This window comes from Chelonia mydas, chromosome 8, assembly GCF_015237465.2.
Source record: "Chelonia mydas isolate rCheMyd1 chromosome 8, rCheMyd1.pri.v2, whole genome shotgun sequence".
NCBI classification, from domain to species: Eukaryota; Metazoa; Chordata; order Testudines; family Cheloniidae; genus Chelonia; species Chelonia mydas.
In genome coordinates, this window is record NC_057854.1 from 34,709,644 (window position 1) to 34,726,792 (window position 17,149).

Consider the following 17,149-nt stretch of genomic DNA (forward strand, 5'->3'; position numbering starts at 1 on the left):
AGGTGTGCAGGTAGAACACAATGTAAAAACTCTGGATCTATGTTCATATACACACAAAAAGTAACTAATGAGCAGCTGTAGCTCATGAAAGCTTATGCTCAAATAAATTTGTTAGTCTCTAAGGTGCCATAAGTAACCCTATAATAACAAGTCATAGTGCAGGTATAATAGAGAGTTAAAAACAGGAAAGGGCATGGATTTCAGTTTCATGCTACCAGAGTTTATATATAGACTCAAACTTTAACATCAGAAGGGACCATCATGATCATCTAGTCCAACCTCCTGCACATTTATAATACAATAGTGATCACAACACCTCAACATTGTCCTTTCCCATGACTCATTCTTTTTTCGGTAATGTGTAAGATGTGATGCAAAGACAAAGGCAGCACTGGGATAGATGGGATCAACTTCTTTTGACAGAGCTACCTCTGCTTATATCAGCTGTGAATTCAGGTTAAAGATCGTAAACTTTTTGGGGCAGAGAGACTGTCTTTCTATGTCGGTATGGCACCTAGCATGTGGCCCCCCTCCTAATTGAGGTCTTTAAGAGCTATACAAATAATTTGTAAGTGTGGTAAGTCTAAGAGGACATCAGCAAGCCCTCCTACCACTGTTAATTTCACCTGAAACTGAGGGGAAGGAGAAACAGCAAATATACCAGCATGTTACCTGGCAACCTGCCACTGGATTAGAAATGAGCATTAATCACAATGGATATGTGGGATTAAACCCTAGACCCAATGTAAACCCTATCGTGGGCAAATCCTTGAAGCACTGTATCTGACTTAGACAGAGATCTGAGAGTTCTATCCTTTTTAGAAGTTTGGCAACTTTTGCATGGTGTGTCATACTCAACAAGTGTTCTGAATTTGATTTGACTCACAGGGTGTTCATATGCAGCATTGTTGTAGCCATATTGGTCTGGTATAGTAGAGAAACAGGGTTTCTAACAACTTTTATTGGACAAACTTCTGTAGGGGTGAGAGGGACAAGCTTTTGATCATGTGACAAATGGCCAGTGTTGATATTGGAGGATCCCAAAACTTTCTTGGCAGGGGGGCTAGAACACCACCTCTTCCCCTGCTCTTGGGGCACCAAGGGCCCCACTAGTGGCCCAAGAAGGTGGTAGAGGAGGGAAGCAGGGAAGGGGTCTGGGTTTGCTCCTCACTCTGAGCCCCAGCCCCTCTCAACCACTGTGGGTTTCTTACCCTCTTCCCTCTGAGGTAGGGTTACTCTCGGTCCTTGACGCTGGGGGAGGGAGTCTCCCTTCCTCCAGATCTCTCGTTTTTCAATTCTCAGCAACACACCTCCAAACTCAGTCCTCTCTCTTTCCTCACTCCACCCTGTCTACCTGAAGCAGGGTTTTTTTAATTAGGTTCCTGACAGGGCCTTAATTGACAAGTGCTTCAATTAATCTGTAGTAACCTTCCCTAGTCTACAGGGAACCATGCCTTAATTAGCCTAGGGCTTATATATCTCCCTTCAAGACTCTTCCACTGCTCTATCAACACTGTAGAGAAAGCGCTTCTTCAGGTCTGGAAAAGGTACAGTGTCACAGCTAAATAGATTAAATGGACAGTTTAGCACATGTAGTTAGCACATAAGAATATAAGAATGGCCATACTGGGTCAGACCAAAGATCCATCTTGCTCAGTATCTTGTTTTCTGACAGTGGCCAATGCCAGGTGCCCCAGAGGAAATGAACAGAACAGGTAACCATCAAGTGATCCATCCCCTTCACCAATTCCGAGCTTCTGGCAAACAGAGGCTAGGAGATACCGTCCCTGTCCATCCTGGCTAACTGCCATTGATGGACCTTCCTCCATGAACTTATCTAGTTCTTTTTTTAACCCTGATATAGTCTTGGCCTTCACAACATCCTCTGGCAAGAGCTCCACAGGTTGATTGTGCACCGTGTGAAAAAATACTTCCTTTTTTTTGTTTTAAATCTGCTGCCTATTAATTTGATTTGGTGACCCCTAGTTCTTGTGTTATGAGGAGTAAATAACACTTCCTTATTTACTTTCTCCACACCAGTCATGATTTTATAGACCTCTATCATATCCCCCTTAGTCATCCCTTTTCCAAGCTGAAAAGTCCCAATCTTATTAATCTCTTCTCATATGGAAGCTGTTCCATACCCCTAATTATTATTGTTTCCCTTTTCTGAACTTTTTCCAATTCCAGTATATCTTTTTTGAGATGGGGCAGCCACATCTGCATGCAGTATTCAAGATGTGGGCATACCGTGGATTTATGCAGAGGCAATATGATATTTTCTGTCTTATTATCTATCTCTTTCTTAATGATTCCCAACATTTTGTTCACTTCTTTGACTGCTGCTGCACATTGAGTGGATGTTTTTAGAGAATTATCCACTGTGACTCCAAGATCTCTTTCTTGAGTGGTAGCAGCTAAGTTAGACCCCATCATTTATATGTACAGTTGGGATTATGTTTTCCAATGTGCATTACTTTGCGTTTATCAACATTGAATTTTATCTTCCATTTTGTTGCCCAGTCACCCAGTTTGAGAGATCCTTTTGTAGCTCTTTCCACTCTGCTTTGGATTTAACTATCTTGAGTAGTTGTGTATCGTCTGCAAACTTTGCCGTCTCACTTTTTGCCCCTTCTTTCAGATCATTTATGAATTTGTTGAATAGGATTGGGCCCCGTACAGACGCCGGGGGGACACCATTATTTACCTCTCTCCATTCTGAAAACTGACCCTTTATTCCTACCCATTGTTTCCTATCTTTTAACTAGTTAACAGTCCATAAGAGGACTCCCTGTTATCCCATGTCAGCTTACTTTGCTTAAGAGCCTTTGGTGAGGGACCTTGTCAAAGGCTTTCCGAAAATCTAAGTACACTATGTCCACTGGATGCCCCTTGTCCACATGCTTGTTGACCCCCTCCAAGAATTCTAGTAGACTGGTGAGGCATGATTTCCCTTTACAAAAAACATGTTTACTCCTCCACAACAAATTATGTTCATCTATGTATCTGACAATTTTGTTCTTTACTATAGTGTCAACCAGTTTGCCCGGTACTGAAGTCAAGTTTATTGGCCTGTAATTGACAGGATCACCTCTGAAGCTCTTTTTAAAAATCGACGTCACATTAGCTATCTTCCGGTCATTTGGTACAGAAGCTGATTTAAATGATAGGTGATGGACTACAGTTATTAGTTCTACAATTTCACATTTGAGTTCCTTCAGAACTCTTGGGTGAATACCATCTGGTCCTGGTGACTTATTACTGTTTAGTTTATCAATTTGTTCCAAAACCTCCCCTAATGACACCTCAATCTGGGACAGTTCCTCTGATTTGTCACCTAAAAAGAATGGCTCAGCTTTGGAAATCTCCTCACATCCTCAGTCGTGAAGACTGATGAAAATAATTCATTTAGTTTCTCCACAGTGGCCTTATTGTCCTTGAGTGCTCCTTTAGCATCTTGATCATCCAATGGCCCCACTGGTTGTTTAGCAGGCTTCCTGCTTTTGATGTATTTAAAATTTTTTTTGCTATTACTTTTTGAGTCTTTGGCTAGGTGTTCTTCAAATTCTTTTTCTGCCTTCCTAATTATATTTTTACACTTCATTTGCCAGAGTTCATGTTCTTTTCTGTTTTCCTCATTAATAGGATTTAACTTCCACTTTTTAAAGGATGCCTTTTTGCCTCTCACTGCTTCTTTTACTTTGTTGTTTAGCCCTGGTGGCACTTTTTTGGTTCTCTTATTATGTTTTTTAATTTGGGGTATTCATTTAAGTTGAGCCTCTATTATGATGTCTTTAAAAAGTTTCCATGCAGCTTGTAGGGATTTCACTTTTGGCACTGTAGTGTTTAATTTCTGTTCAACTAACTTCCTTGTTTTTGTGTAGTCCCCCTTTGTGAAATTAAATGCTACAGTGTTGGGCTGCTGTGGTGTTTTCCCTGCCACAGAGATGTTAAATTTAATTATACTATGGTCACTATTACCAAGCAGTCCAGCTATATTAATCTCTTGGACCAGATCCTGTGCTCCACTTAGGTCTAAATTAAGAATTGCCTCTCCTCTTGTGGGTTCCAGGACTAGCTGCTCAAAGAAGTAGTCATTTAAGGTATCAAGAAACTTTATCTCTGCATCCTGTCCGGAGGTGACATGTACCCAGTCAATATGGGGATAGCTGAAATCCCCCATTATTATTTTTTTAATAGCCTCTCTAATCTCCCCGCGTGTTTCAGAGTCACTATCAACATCCTGGTCAGGTGATCTGTAAAATATCCCTACTGTAATATTTTTATTATTAGAGCATGGAATTACTATTCATAGAGATTCTATTGTGCAGTTTGGTTCATTCAAGATTTTTACTTCATTTGAGTCTATGCTTTCTTTCACATATGCCACTCCCGTACCAGCAGGACCAGTTCTGTCCTTCTGATATATGTTGTATCTTGATATTACTGTGTCCCATTGATTATCCTCATTCCACCAAGTTTCTGTGATGCCTATTATATCAATATCCTCATTTAATACAAGACACTCTAGTTCACACATCTTATTTAGACTTCTAGCATTGGAATATAAGCACTTTAAAAACTTGTCACATTTTAGCTGTCTGCCATTACATGATGTAATTGAATGGGATTTTTCATTTGACTGTTTCTCATCAGATCCTACCTGTATTTTGTCATCTTCCATCCTCTCCTCACCAGGACATAGAGAATATCCATTAATAGATCCTCTCCTAAAGGATGTCTCTATCTGAACCACATGCTCCTCCACACCTGTCAGTTTTCCCCCAGCCTTAATTTAAAAACTGCTCTACGATCTTTTTTATTTTAAGTACCAGCAATCTGGTTCCATTTTGGTTTAGGTAGAGCCCATCCTTCCTCTAGAGGCTCCCCGTTTCCCGAGGTGAAGTGGCCTAATACCCCTGTAGTTGTAGGACAAAAAAGGGAGTAGGTTACAGATTGTTGTAATAAACCATAAACCCAGTATCTTTATTAAGACCATGATTTTTAGTGTCTAGCAAAGTTATGAATTTAAGATCCCGGGCTCTTCTTTTAAAAGTGTTGTGCAGGTTTCCTTTGAGGATGAGGACTGATAGGTCAGACATAGAGTGATCACCCACATGTAATACAAGTGTCCACCCACATGTAATATGGTGTGTTTGGTCTATTATAATTTTCCTGTGTGAGCTTATTCAAGAGCATAGTGATTGGTTTCACCCACATAGTTGTTATAGGGGCATTTAGTGCATTGGATGAGTTATATCACATGTTGAGATCGGCATGTGTAAGACCCCTGGATCTTGAAAGATGTGTCGAGAGGTGTTGATCGTTCTAGCAGAGTAGATATATCTGCAGGTTTTGTATCTGTTCTGGCAGGGTCTGTGGGGAGCTTGCTTCTGATGATGAGCTTGGAGGTGTGTGTGTATGTGGGGGGGGGGGGGGGGGGGGGAATGGTTTGAAGACCAGAAGAGGGGATTCAGGATAAGGATGTAAATATTATTTAAAAAGTTAACCGTTTAAACAATTAAAATTGAATTGGTTAACCGATATAAGGGAGAGGGGCTGGGGCTGCTCTAGCCAACTGGCACAGGGCTGTGGTTGCTCTGGCTGGCGCGGCTCAGGGTTGGGGCCGCTCCGGCAGGGGGCTAACGGTTAGGGAGGGTTAACCAGTAAGATTAATGCTTACCAGTTAACCATTTAATATTTTACATCCCTAGTTCAGGAAAGCTTTCTTTCAGGATGGGGTCCCCAGTGAGCATGGGTTGTAGTTGTTACAACCCCATCCTGCAAGGGTGGGGAACGTTTAACCTGGATTGTATTAGGCAGAGTGTGACTAAGGAAGTTTCCACATTGTTTTGTCCAATCCTCCCAATTGTGTGTCAGCAAGAGTCGATTACATGACAATGATTCATCTACCAGCTCACTTGAACTAATGAGCCATTTCCTCAGCTTTAGGTCTCCAGATGGCTTGCAACTGTCACACAGGAGGAGGATCCTTGCAAGGGAAGTATCTTCTTCCTGAAGCACCATGGTGGCTCCCTTGCAGAAGGACACCACTAGAGTAAGTAGTGATAGGATTGCATGCCCCTAACCAGAAATCATACAAAATCAAGTGGTAAGACCAATAAAGCAATTTGATTGTTTTTCTTTTCCTTATGCAAATGTAGTGACTCATAATATATAATAAGTCATGATTTCCACTGTTAGTGGTGGAAGTGCTAGGATCACAGAAAACATCACAGAAAAATCACATCCGATGAAGTGAGCTGTAGCTCACGAAAGCTTATGCTCAAATAAATTGGTTAGTCTCTAAGGTGCCACATATACTCCTTTTCTTTTTGCGAATACAGACTAACACAGCTGCTACTCTGAAACCAGAAAATAACTGTTGCTACACAATCAGTTAAAAAAAAAAAAATCAGATACTTCCAGCTAGGCAGCTGGTTAAATAGCTGGAATTGATGTTTTATTTCCACACAGCACATGACAAAGCTGAGAAAATACCTAGTGGTAGCTATTCTTCTCCAAAGCTGCTGATGACAAATTTATAATTTAAACTATAGCAGCACTTTCTACACTTTCAACTAGACTTTCTCTGCCTTGTGTTAATTGGCTGTTTGCTCCCTCTCCCTCACTCTTCACCTCAGCTCCTCTCACCTGTCCCATTCCCCACCCGATTATCTTTTCATTTAGCTTATCCCCTCCTAAGTAAACCCACCCCACTCCAAAAATCATAGAACATGACACTTGCTGCCATCACCCTGTTCACTCTCCATGCATGTCCTACCCCTACCCTCCCAGTGCAAGTGTCTTATCTATTTAGATTGTTAACTCTTCAGGGCAGGAATTGACTACTGTGTTTGTACAATGCCACTGGCCCTAAGGCACTGCTGTAATAAATGAGATGAATTACTGTTCAAAAATACTGTAGAACTATGGTTGAGAACAATTTGTCAGAAGACTGAGTGCCACATGGCTTTCTGTGTATATTTAACAGCTCAAACTTTGCTATGAATTTGTCCCTTCAGATACTCAATTGCATGACTTTTTAATGTGTTCTTTTAACTCATTTTAAAACTACTTGCAAATACTGTTACATGGCATACTATGAACAAGTCACCAAATGTACATCAAAGAGGGCAAGCAACAGAAAGGCAGAAAAAGGAGAGGTACAGAGAACAAGAGCAACCCAAAGATACATTCTTCCAGACATTTCACATTTTTTCAGCTGTGTGGCAAGAAATTATGCTATGTGGAAGAAAAGATAGCTTCTCAGCCTGGTCTGCATGATGACAGGCTCCTCTATTCCTGCTTTTCCCTACTGCAGGGTTACCTACAACCATAGGGGGAGGGGTAAGGAGAAGAACGAACAAGTATTATTACAGCCTTTAGAACATACGTTTAAAACTGAACCTCCTCCCACCCCCTGTCCCCAACTAGGCCTCAAGTCCTTTCAGTACTGCCTGTAGAGCTTAAGAAAGTCTAGACTTTCACAGGACCAGCCTTTGTGCAGATGCCCATTACTCCTAGAGACCTCCAACTTCTCCTTTCAGCTGGACTTTCAGAGAAAGTCTATGAGAGGATCTATCTCCCTTGTCACCTCCATGGCTTAGATCATGTTGTGGGTCACCAGCCAAGAGGGCAGGGCCAAAGGCTTACCATTCAGAGCCCTTAAGGGGTAGGCCAAAGTGCACCTGACCTTGCCCACCAGTGCCTCTGGGTGCAGGCCCTGGCAGGAGCTAGGGGGAAGGAACCCTAGTGCATGCAGGTACTTGCTCAGCAAGCTAGAGCTGGAGCATGGCCTCCAGCCCGAAAGCGAGGAGCACGGGGTCCCTGGAAGAGGGGAGCGGGGGCAGCACGGGCCCCCCCGGGGAAAGGCAAGGGAGGCGGGGTGGTCACGGGCCCAGGCCGCAGAGAGGGGACCGGGGGGGGGGGGCGGCACGGACCTAGGCCGCAGAAAGGGGCCGGGGGGGGAGGGGCGGCACGGGCCCAGGCCGGAGAGAGGGGACGGGGCCCTTGGGGGGGGGGGGGGGGAGGAGGGAGATGGTGGGAGGGGCGGCTCGGGCCCAGACCGGAGAGAGGGGACGGGGCCCTTGGGGGGGGGGGGGGGAGGGAGGGAGATGGAAGGAGGGGCGGCACGGGCCTAGGCCGCAGAAAGGGGACGGGGCCCGGGGGGGGGGGGGGGGGGGAGAAAGGGAGACGGGGCGGCACGGGCCCAGGCCAGAGAGAGGGGACGGGGGCCCTTGGGGGGGGGGAGGAAGGGAGACGGGGGAGGGGCGGCACGAGCCTAGGCCGCAGAAAGGGGACGGGGGCCCGGGGGGGGGGGAAGGGAAACAGGGCGGCACGGGCCCAGGCCAGAGAGAGGGGCCGGGGGGGAGACGGGGGTAGGGGCGGCACGGGCCCAGGCCGGAGAGAGGGGCCGGGGGCCCTTGGGGGGCGGAAAGGGAGACGGGGGGAGGGGCGGCACGGGCCCAGACCGGAGAGAGGAGGGGATGGGGGCTCCTGGAGGGGAAAGGGTGGCGGCGGGGGCCCAGGCCCAGGCCGGAGAGAGGACGGGACATGTCCCCGGACGGGGAGGAGTCGGCTCTCCCCTTTCCCTGCAGCGCCGGGTCCCGATACATACTGCAGCCATGCGCGCGGCTGTAGCCGCCAGCCGGCCCCGGCCCCGGCCCCGGCCCCCCCGCACCGCGCAGCCGCTCCAAGTCTTTTCGCTACTCTGCCCCTCTACTATCCGGAACCTCTTTATTTCTCTTCTCGCGAGCAGTTACTTCACTCCACCCCCTTCCTCCCTGATCGTATCCTTCCGCTTCTCCGAGCCCCTTTCTGGAGAGTTCTGTGTGAAAGGAGAGTGAGGAAATAGTCCCTGTGCCCGAGCGGGCCCCATCACCAGGTGCTGCTGCCCCTCCGCCCGGCTGCCCCGCTGGTGACTATTGGGATGGTGGCGGAGTGATACGGCCTCGGAGGCGGCAGCGCATAAAGGCCCCGCGGTGTGATGCGGTAGCAGCTGCGGCAGCGAGCGAGAACCCAGCGGCCGCCGGGGAAACAGAGAGTGAGGCCCGCCCGCCGCACCGAGATAGCCGCCGCGCCGCCTCCCAACAGCGCCGCCACCGCCGCGCCCCTCCCCCCGCGAAATAATCCCGAGCGAGCTCCCCTCCCTCCCCCGCACCGCCCGAGCCGCGCGCCCCCCTCCCCGCGCCGAGCCCCTCACACACACAATGGCGCTGAAGAGAATCCATAAGGTAAGGGCTCCCGGGCTGGGGCGTCGCGCGCAGGCAGGCCCCGGTCGGACTCCGGCTCGGCCGCCCAGGAGAGCGGCTCCCTCCTGTTCCCGGCCGCCACCTCGGGCTCCTCGTCCCCTCTCGGCTGAGTTCAGGCTGCAGCCAGGGGCTGGGCCTCGGCTGTGCGGTAGGCCCCGCGAAGGGCCTGGCCTCGCCCCCCGGGGAGCGCAGGGATCCGGCTCCCGTGTATTGGGCGGGGGGTGCTCCCCGGCTTCCTCTTTTGCTCCCCATCAGGGGGCTGGAGGCGGCCTCGTGGGGTGGGGGGCAGACCGTCCCCCCCTTACGTAACCTCGCTGGCAGGGGCTACCCGCGCAGGAGCTGGGCCTCCCCGGCTGCCCGTCGGCCCGTGTGAGCTGCGCCGAGAGGGAGCCTGCTCGGGAAGGGGCTTCCCGCAGCCCCCGAGCCGGGCTCCGCGCAGGCGGCTCTGAATCGGGAGCCAGCCGACTGGCGTGGCCGAGATAGAGGTGTTCGTTGTCGCTGTCAGCCCCGCGGGCTCTGGCCGGCCCGGGGCCGTCCCTTCTCAGCCATCGCGGGGCGAACCGAGCTGGCCTGAAGGGACCCCGGCACGGGGCGGTTTGGGGCTTTTGCATCTCTTTGTTGTTTTGAGTGTCGAAGACCCAAGTAGCGAGAGAAATGTAGCCTAGAGAGAGGAGTGACATTGTTAGAGCAGAAAGCGAAAGCTGAAAAAGTGACGGTGAGGGATTGTAGCCAGACTCCTCAAACCTGCGTTTTTATCAACACGTATTTAAGGTCAATAACTTTTCTTGACTAAAGAAAACCATTACTAAATCTTGAACGCTTTGCCTTCTATTAGGGGTTAGTGCTCAAATATGCACCCACAGAAGCTGAAATTTGTAATGGTAAACAAGCAGAAAAACCTCTCGATCTTTTATGAGTTGAAGGACCAAAATCAACTATATATTTTTTTAAAGTGGGTGACAAAATATGAGGCAGAAGAGAATCCTGGTTGCTCACTTAGTTACATGGTCTCTGTGTAATCCTCAAGTGTAAAAAGTAAACTCATTTTGATTATTAAAGTTAAACAGATAAGACTCTAATACGGGGAGTAAGAATACTGAGTAAGAACGCAGTATTTTTTTAGTCACACTAAGCAGAAAGCCTGTTAGGATCTGAGGAAGGCCCCAAAAGTCTCCTCCTCCATGGAGGACATGTAAGGTGCTGCCCAGGAGTTTTCTTTTGAGGGTGAAGGTAATCCTTTTTGTAGGAGTTGCTATCTAACCCCAAACCCTGAAACTCAGGAAGTCCTTCCCAGGTGCAAGTTTGCTTTTGTTTAACTTCAGTGTTGAGTGTGGCAACATTAATAGGCACATGTACTTGCTGTATGAGCTTGTATTTTTCCTCAGCTGGAAAATTTACCCAGTAAGAATTTTAAACCTTCTAGGGAAAGCCTTAATTGAGCTTTGTAACTGTTGTGTCTGGTGTATTGTTACTCTGCACAAACATTTTGGGTCTGCACAGTTTCAGTTTTAATTTCTGTTAATCAGAAGCGACACTGTATCAGATTCTTGTATTTTGGAGGGTGGATTTTCATAATCTATTCCTCCCTTTTCATCCCCTATACCACTACTGGGTTGTCTGTTAGTGGAGGGTGAAGTGACCATAGTTGTCAAACTGATTAGCTGAATACATTCAGCTAGACATAATAGTACAATGCTATTGTTCGTTTACACGCTCGTTTACAAGTTTAAATTCTTAAGTAGTCATCCCCATAGTACCTAATAAAGATCTGCAAAGGACAGCTATCCAAGAGTAAACTATTGCTACCCTACTTAGGCTGCCAAACAAATGGAACACTTCTCCAAAGCAAAATCCAGCCCTGAACTGACTTTTAAGTCCAAGCCCCATGTGTGCAACCTTCCTGTGTGTTTTCAAGTGTGGATTATGTGTTTCGATTCTAACTCAAAAGTCGGATAAAGTGTATAGCTGGTTTCAGAGTAGCAGCCATGTTAGTCTGTATCCACAAAAAGAAAAGGAGGACTTGTGGCACCTTAGAGACTAACAAATTTATTTGAGCATAAGCTTTCGTGAGCTACAGCCCACTTCATCGGATGCATTCAGTGGAAAATACAGTGGGGAGATTTATATACACGGAGAACATGAAACAAGCCACAAGTCCTCCTTTTCTTTTAGTGTATAGCTGGTGGCTGATATGGAGATATTTGATGCCATTTCTGTTCTGATGCATCAAGCAGTGGACTTGCATCACAGATGCAGACTAACTTTTTTCTGCTGCGATTGCATGGCATTTGTAAGTGTTCAGGAAGCTTTCTTTTAATGTCTTCCATTGATCAAATTAAAGTAGCTCATTGAGTGCCAAAAAGCACTACTTCGAAAAAGCTTGTAAGCTTAAGATATGTTTACATGGGAAAATTTATTGGCATAATTATACCAGGTTACCTATAGCAATATAGTTCCCCCATGTGGACCTGTACTTATGGAGTAAGAGTGCCTTCCTCTGGTCTAGCTTATGTTGCTTTGGCAGAACTTTTGTGTCTTAAGCTAACTTGGAAAAAGGCACTCTTCTTCTGGAATTAAATCACTATAGTTAGCTGATAATTTCCCATGTCGAAAATATCTGTGATTTTGCAGATATGCTAAGGGTAGCACTGGGTCTACACATGTTCACCAAACTGATACACCTGTCAAATACCATTTGGATTACCTTTGCTTTCAGCTGGGTTAAATTCCAGTTTAATTGGTATCATTTCAGTCTGCACCAGTCTAACACCCCTGTAGAAAGCACTAAAATGACAAGTAGTTCAGACAGTTCTCTCCTTTTCAAAGTCTCCTAGACTCAAGAGTCCACTGTCTCTGCAGGTTTGTGCCAGGAACTGAGAAGTACCCAGAGGGAGTTGTAGCAAACTATAGAAGAGCACTAGCGTAAATATCATGCAGAACACTAGTAGGCATGGTTAGTGTGGACTTTATCATTTGTACTTGGCACTTTCAATGCTGAAGTCTAGGCTGAAGTGGTTAGGTCATAACATGGCTCATTCACTCAACCTTTAATTCTTTTGTTTTAACAACTCAGGACTTGAAGAAATTTCAGTCCTTGTAACAGGTGGAAGACTGAAACTGAATAACTGTTCTTTCATCTGTTCAGGAGGGTGTTGGTATGGTGGCTGCCCATGAATGCTGGTCTCATATTCCAAGATAATTATAATTTTGGGGAAGGATGGGGCACTTTAAAATAGCCATATAAGCCAAATGTTGGCCATGGACAATTTATCTCTATAGCAACTAAAACTACATATAGCCTTTTTCTTCTAACATAGGCATTCCAGTAGAGTGAAATGCACATTCTAAAATGCTAACTTTAAATAGGGGGTTGTTGGGAGGGAAACCAAATCCCTTTGTGTGGGAAGGGCTCCTAAGCCATAAATTTCTACAGAATTCAAGCTTCTATTGAAAAAGTTTCTAGCGCTTTAAAATATTGTGACACTTAGGCCATGTCTGTACTGCTTTGCAGTTTGGACCGTGGGGAGTGAATAGCAGTGTGCACTAAAGTGTTGTGCAGTAATTCCTGTGTTGATGCTGCAGACGCTAACATAAAGGTTTGTACTTTGCACTGAAGTAGTCCTGGAGAAGCAGCAGAATTCTTCATGGAGGAAGACCTCCCTTAAAAATCACCTCAGAAGCTGGAATAGCAAATTCTCTCTCTCAAACTTTACTAGAGAAGAAAGTTGTGAGAAGTGGCTAATGTAGCAGCAGTCCAATAGAGTTTGGAGTATGGGGTAAGGAAGATGAAAGTTCTTAGCTATGTTAGGAAATAGGGGTATCAGTCTCTGGCCTGTAGGAAGATGTTCATTGTGGGTAAGGTGCTGTGAACTGGGATTTGAGATATCAAGGTTCAGTTCCTAGTTCTGCCACAGAATTTCTGTGTGACATTGGGCAAAGTCAATTTGTCTAATTTGTCCTTGCCTTGAAGCGGGGGGTTGGGTGGTCAGCTCACTAATGATACATTCTGATACTGTGGGGATGGGAGTTACAGAAGTACTTATGTTTGTGATCCAAAAGTTGAAGCCACTGATCAATTTACAGGGACAGTCCCCTGGTGGGGTTATGGTCTGAGATGGCCTCTTGGGAGTCAGGTAATTTCAGAGGGCAAAGCAAAGTTGCTTGAAGTCTGATTGTCAAGAGTTGTAGATGCTCCTAGAAGGTCTTATATGAAGTATGAAATCCGATACAGTGGCCACGTCTCATTCAGCAGGTATCCACAAGAGAGAGACTTGCTTTGGAGTTCTGTGTTCTCTAGTCAGAGTGCTTTGAAGAAACGTTAGTCCTAAAACAGATGAAGTCTTGGATAAATTAAAGGCTATAAGATAAACTGTCAGATCTCTTGGGTTGTGTTAGTCTGTTCCTTGCAGAAAATTTTCCTTCAGGTTGCACAAGGGGCAATCTCAGCAGACCTTATCTGTATGCCTGCTGGCTTACATATCTAGAAAGTTTGGGAAGCACTTCCCTGTTGGAAGAAGCCGATCTTAGGACATCCCTGAGAATGTGCAGGATGACCTCAAACTGGTCAGGAGATCCAGAGTCTCCTCCTTCCTCTCCACTAACTGGGGAACACTTGTCCCAACTCTTTCAGGCAAGGGAAAACATTTTGCTTGATGTCCTGTTCACAGCTGTGTGCCAAATTCCATCTGCTTTTTCATGGATTCCTTATGGGAAACATTGAGAAATGATCTTAGTTCTGTTGAAAACAAACTCTAGAAGCGATGCCTGAGCTTTACAAAGGGAAAAGACTTTTATTCTAGTATTTCCTTATCCCCAAGAGGATCAGTAGTCTGTGGCTAGACTCTGGATCACTGCAAACATCTGAAGAAATCAAAATCTGTAGCTTCTTTGCAGAGGATAATACCTACACCCCACCCGAAGGACAGCTTTAGGGCATCTCTGCTTTGGAGGTAACTTATCAACGTGTGGAAGCAAGGAAAGGCTCAAGTACCAGCTCGGATTCAAAGTGGAGAACAGTAATTGCCAGCACAAAGTGCTACCATCAGACCTTGTCATAACCAGAGAATTGAATCACTGGTAACTGAATGGATTGCTTGAGTTAGCTCAAGCGCAAATCGCTGTGTGCACTAACTATGCTGAATGAATTTAAATTTTGTCCTGTGTTCACACTATACTCAAACACTTTCACTTGTAGTACCGTGTGGGTACTTATCCTACAACTCCAGCTCTGCTCCAGAAGCAGTGCATTTTGGGAGACTTCAGAAGGCCACTGATGTATTGTGGGACAGTAGTGGAAGGACTAGGTGAACCATATCATCTGAACTGGTGTCAGTGTGGATTCAGATAAGTCTGTACTGGTTAAGCATTAACTGGTTATTTAGACTTCAATTTTATTAAAATTCAACACCAAAGGGAGACTATATAAAGCCATGTGCATTCTTGACATCTATTGAGACCTATACAAGCAGGTGATAAAATTTAAAAACTGACCAAAGCAGCAGTATTCATCAAAACAAGATGTCTATATGGAAATAATCTGTTCTTCCCACTCCTCCATTCTGGAATCCAGGTCCACAGGCATTTGCAGATGTAGAGTAACTTGAGTCAGTGGGAGAAGGAAGGTTATTTGTTATACCCTCAACCTATAGAATGTAGGGCTTGTCCTGGTAATGTGCCCACATACTGTCAACTAATAGTCGATGTTCTGTGGCCAGGCACATGAAATAGTTTCTGTACAAGTAATACAACTAGTATGTAATCCCTTATCTGTTCTTTCCAGAGAATACGTTTTTCAGAAAGTTGGAAGTTGCTCTGACCAATTTTAAGGTACAGGCAAGTTTCCCTCACTATTCTGTTTACCATACCAGCAACTTTGCCTAAACTTCACACTTGCCTAATATTAAATCCTTAATGAGAGCTACTCTTTACTAAGGCTGTGTGGGGAACAATTTAGTTCTTTTGGCTGCATAACTTTAAACATCTGCACCTATTATCTTCATAGATCTTGTTTAAATTCTGTTAAAGTGGACAGTAACTCGAATATCTATGGGGTTGAAATTCAGTAAGTCAAAGCTACAGATGAGGGTGAAAAGAGAATTTGCTTTATGTCCCATGAGGGATGTTTCATGGTGATTATGAGCTATGACAGCAAACTGTAAATTTTCTGAGGTTTATAGTACATAGTACTTTAAAGCTTTGCTTGCAAAGCTGGTGGAGTTTGAAAGCACACAGAGAAGTAGATATGATTATTGACAGCTAGGCACATGCAGTGCTTATAACTGCTACGAGAAATAAATGTGGTTCCTAACTCTTACAAATAGTATATGATGGCAAAGAAGCTCATATCTCCAGCTGATCGTATTAATGTGGTTTTAGCAGCAAAACTGGTGGACCCTGTGACTTGCATAAGAACGGCCATACTGGGTCAGACCAAAGGTCCATATAGCCCAGTATCCTATCTTCTGACGGTGGCCAATACCAGGTGCCCCAGAAGGAATGAACAGAACAGGTATCATCAAGTGATCCATTCCCTGTCACTCGTTCCCTGCTTCTGGCATACAGAGGCTAGGGACACCATCCCTGCTCATCCTGGCTAATAGCCATTGATGGACCTATTCTCCATGAATTTATCTAGTTCTTCTTTGAACCTTGTTATAGTCGTGGCCTTCACAACATCCTCTGGCCAAGAGTTCCATAGGTTGACTGTGCATTGTTGAAGAAATACTTCCTTTTGTTTGTTTTAACCTGCTGCCTCTTAATTTCATTTGGTGACCCCTAGTTCTTGTATTATGAGAAGGAGTAAATAACACTTCCTTATTTACTCTCTCCACACCAGTCATGATTTTATAGGCCTCAATCATATCCCTCCTTGGAAAAGACGACTAAGCTGAAAAGTCCCGGTTTTATTAATCTCTTCTCATACGGAAGCCGTTCCGTTTCCCCTGATCATTTTTGATGCCCTTTTCTGAACCTTTTCCAACTCCAATATATCTTTTTTTGAGATCGGGCTACCACCATCTGCATGCAGTATTCAAGATGTGGGCATACCATGGATTTATATAGAGGCTTATGATATTTTCTGTCTTATTATCTATCCTTTTCTTAATAATTTCCAACATTTTGTTCACTTTTTTGACTGCCGCTGCACATTGAGTGGATGTTTGCAGAGAACTATCCAAAATGACTCCAAGATCTTTCTTGAATGGTAACAGCTAATTTAGACGCCCATAATTTTATATGTATAGTTGGGATTATGTTTTCCAATGTGCATTGCTTTGCATTTATCAACATTGAATTTCATCTGCCATTTTGTTGCCCAGTCACCTAGTTATGAGAGATCCTTTAGTAGCTCTTCGCAGTCTGCCTGGGACTTAACCACACTGAGTACTTGTGTATCATCTGCAGATTTTGCCACCTCATTGTTTCCCTCTTTTTCCAGATCATTTATGAATATGTTGAATAGGACTGATCAAAGTACAGACCCTTGGGGGACACCACTATTTACCTCTCTGCATTCCGAAAGCTAAACATTTATCCCTAACCTTTGTTTCCTATCTTCTAACCAGTTACCAATCCGTGAGAGGACCTTCCCTCTTATCCCATGACCGCTTACTTTACTTAAGAGCCTTTGGTGAGGGACCTTCTCACCCTAGTTTGAGGAGAGCCACCACTATTATATTTTTGGGGCTTGGGATAGGACTGTACAACTGTGGGTTAAGTTGCAGAATACATCTGGTCTTTTTACATCTGTTCTAGATAGACGTTAACCTTGATCAAGCTCTTGATGTTTTTCAGAAGTTATGAGGATTTAACTTAGGACTAGGGGTTCATAGAATCTCTTGCAGGTGAGCTGGCAGAACTTGAAACCACATTCCTCCTGGGGGCTATAGGGTTCT

General features: G+C 45.1%; 1 protein-coding gene and 1 long non-coding RNA gene across 9 annotated transcripts in view; one reads left to right on the forward strand and one right to left on the reverse strand.

Annotated features, from left to right (window-relative positions):
* Window positions 1-553: 553 nt before the first annotated feature.
* Window positions 554-8,779, reverse strand: LOC119566898. Its single transcript, XR_005226379.2, has 3 exons — window positions 8,621-8,779; window positions 5,922-7,330; window positions 554-1,538 (listed from the first exon to the last, which is right to left on the reverse strand). It is a non-coding gene; the product is annotated as an uncharacterized LOC119566898 (long non-coding RNA).
* Window positions 7,744-17,149, forward strand: part of UBE2D2 (ubiquitin conjugating enzyme E2 D2) — a 45,461-nt gene continuing 36,055 nt past the window's right edge. For 3 of the 8 annotated variants that reach the window (XR_006292647.1, XM_037906034.2, XM_037906035.2), the window contains exon 1: window positions 8,782-9,236. Coding sequence is in view for 2 of the 8 variants with exons in the window: in XM_037906034.2 (XP_037761962.1) it covers window positions 9,213-9,236 (24 nt within the window). In the remaining 6 variants the exon portion in view is untranslated. Of the gene's footprint in view, window positions 7,766-8,781; window positions 9,237-9,264; window positions 10,026-17,149 lie in introns of those variants that run through there. The other 5 variants (XR_006292649.1, XR_006292648.1, XM_043552771.1 and 2 more) reach the window with 5 other exon arrangements.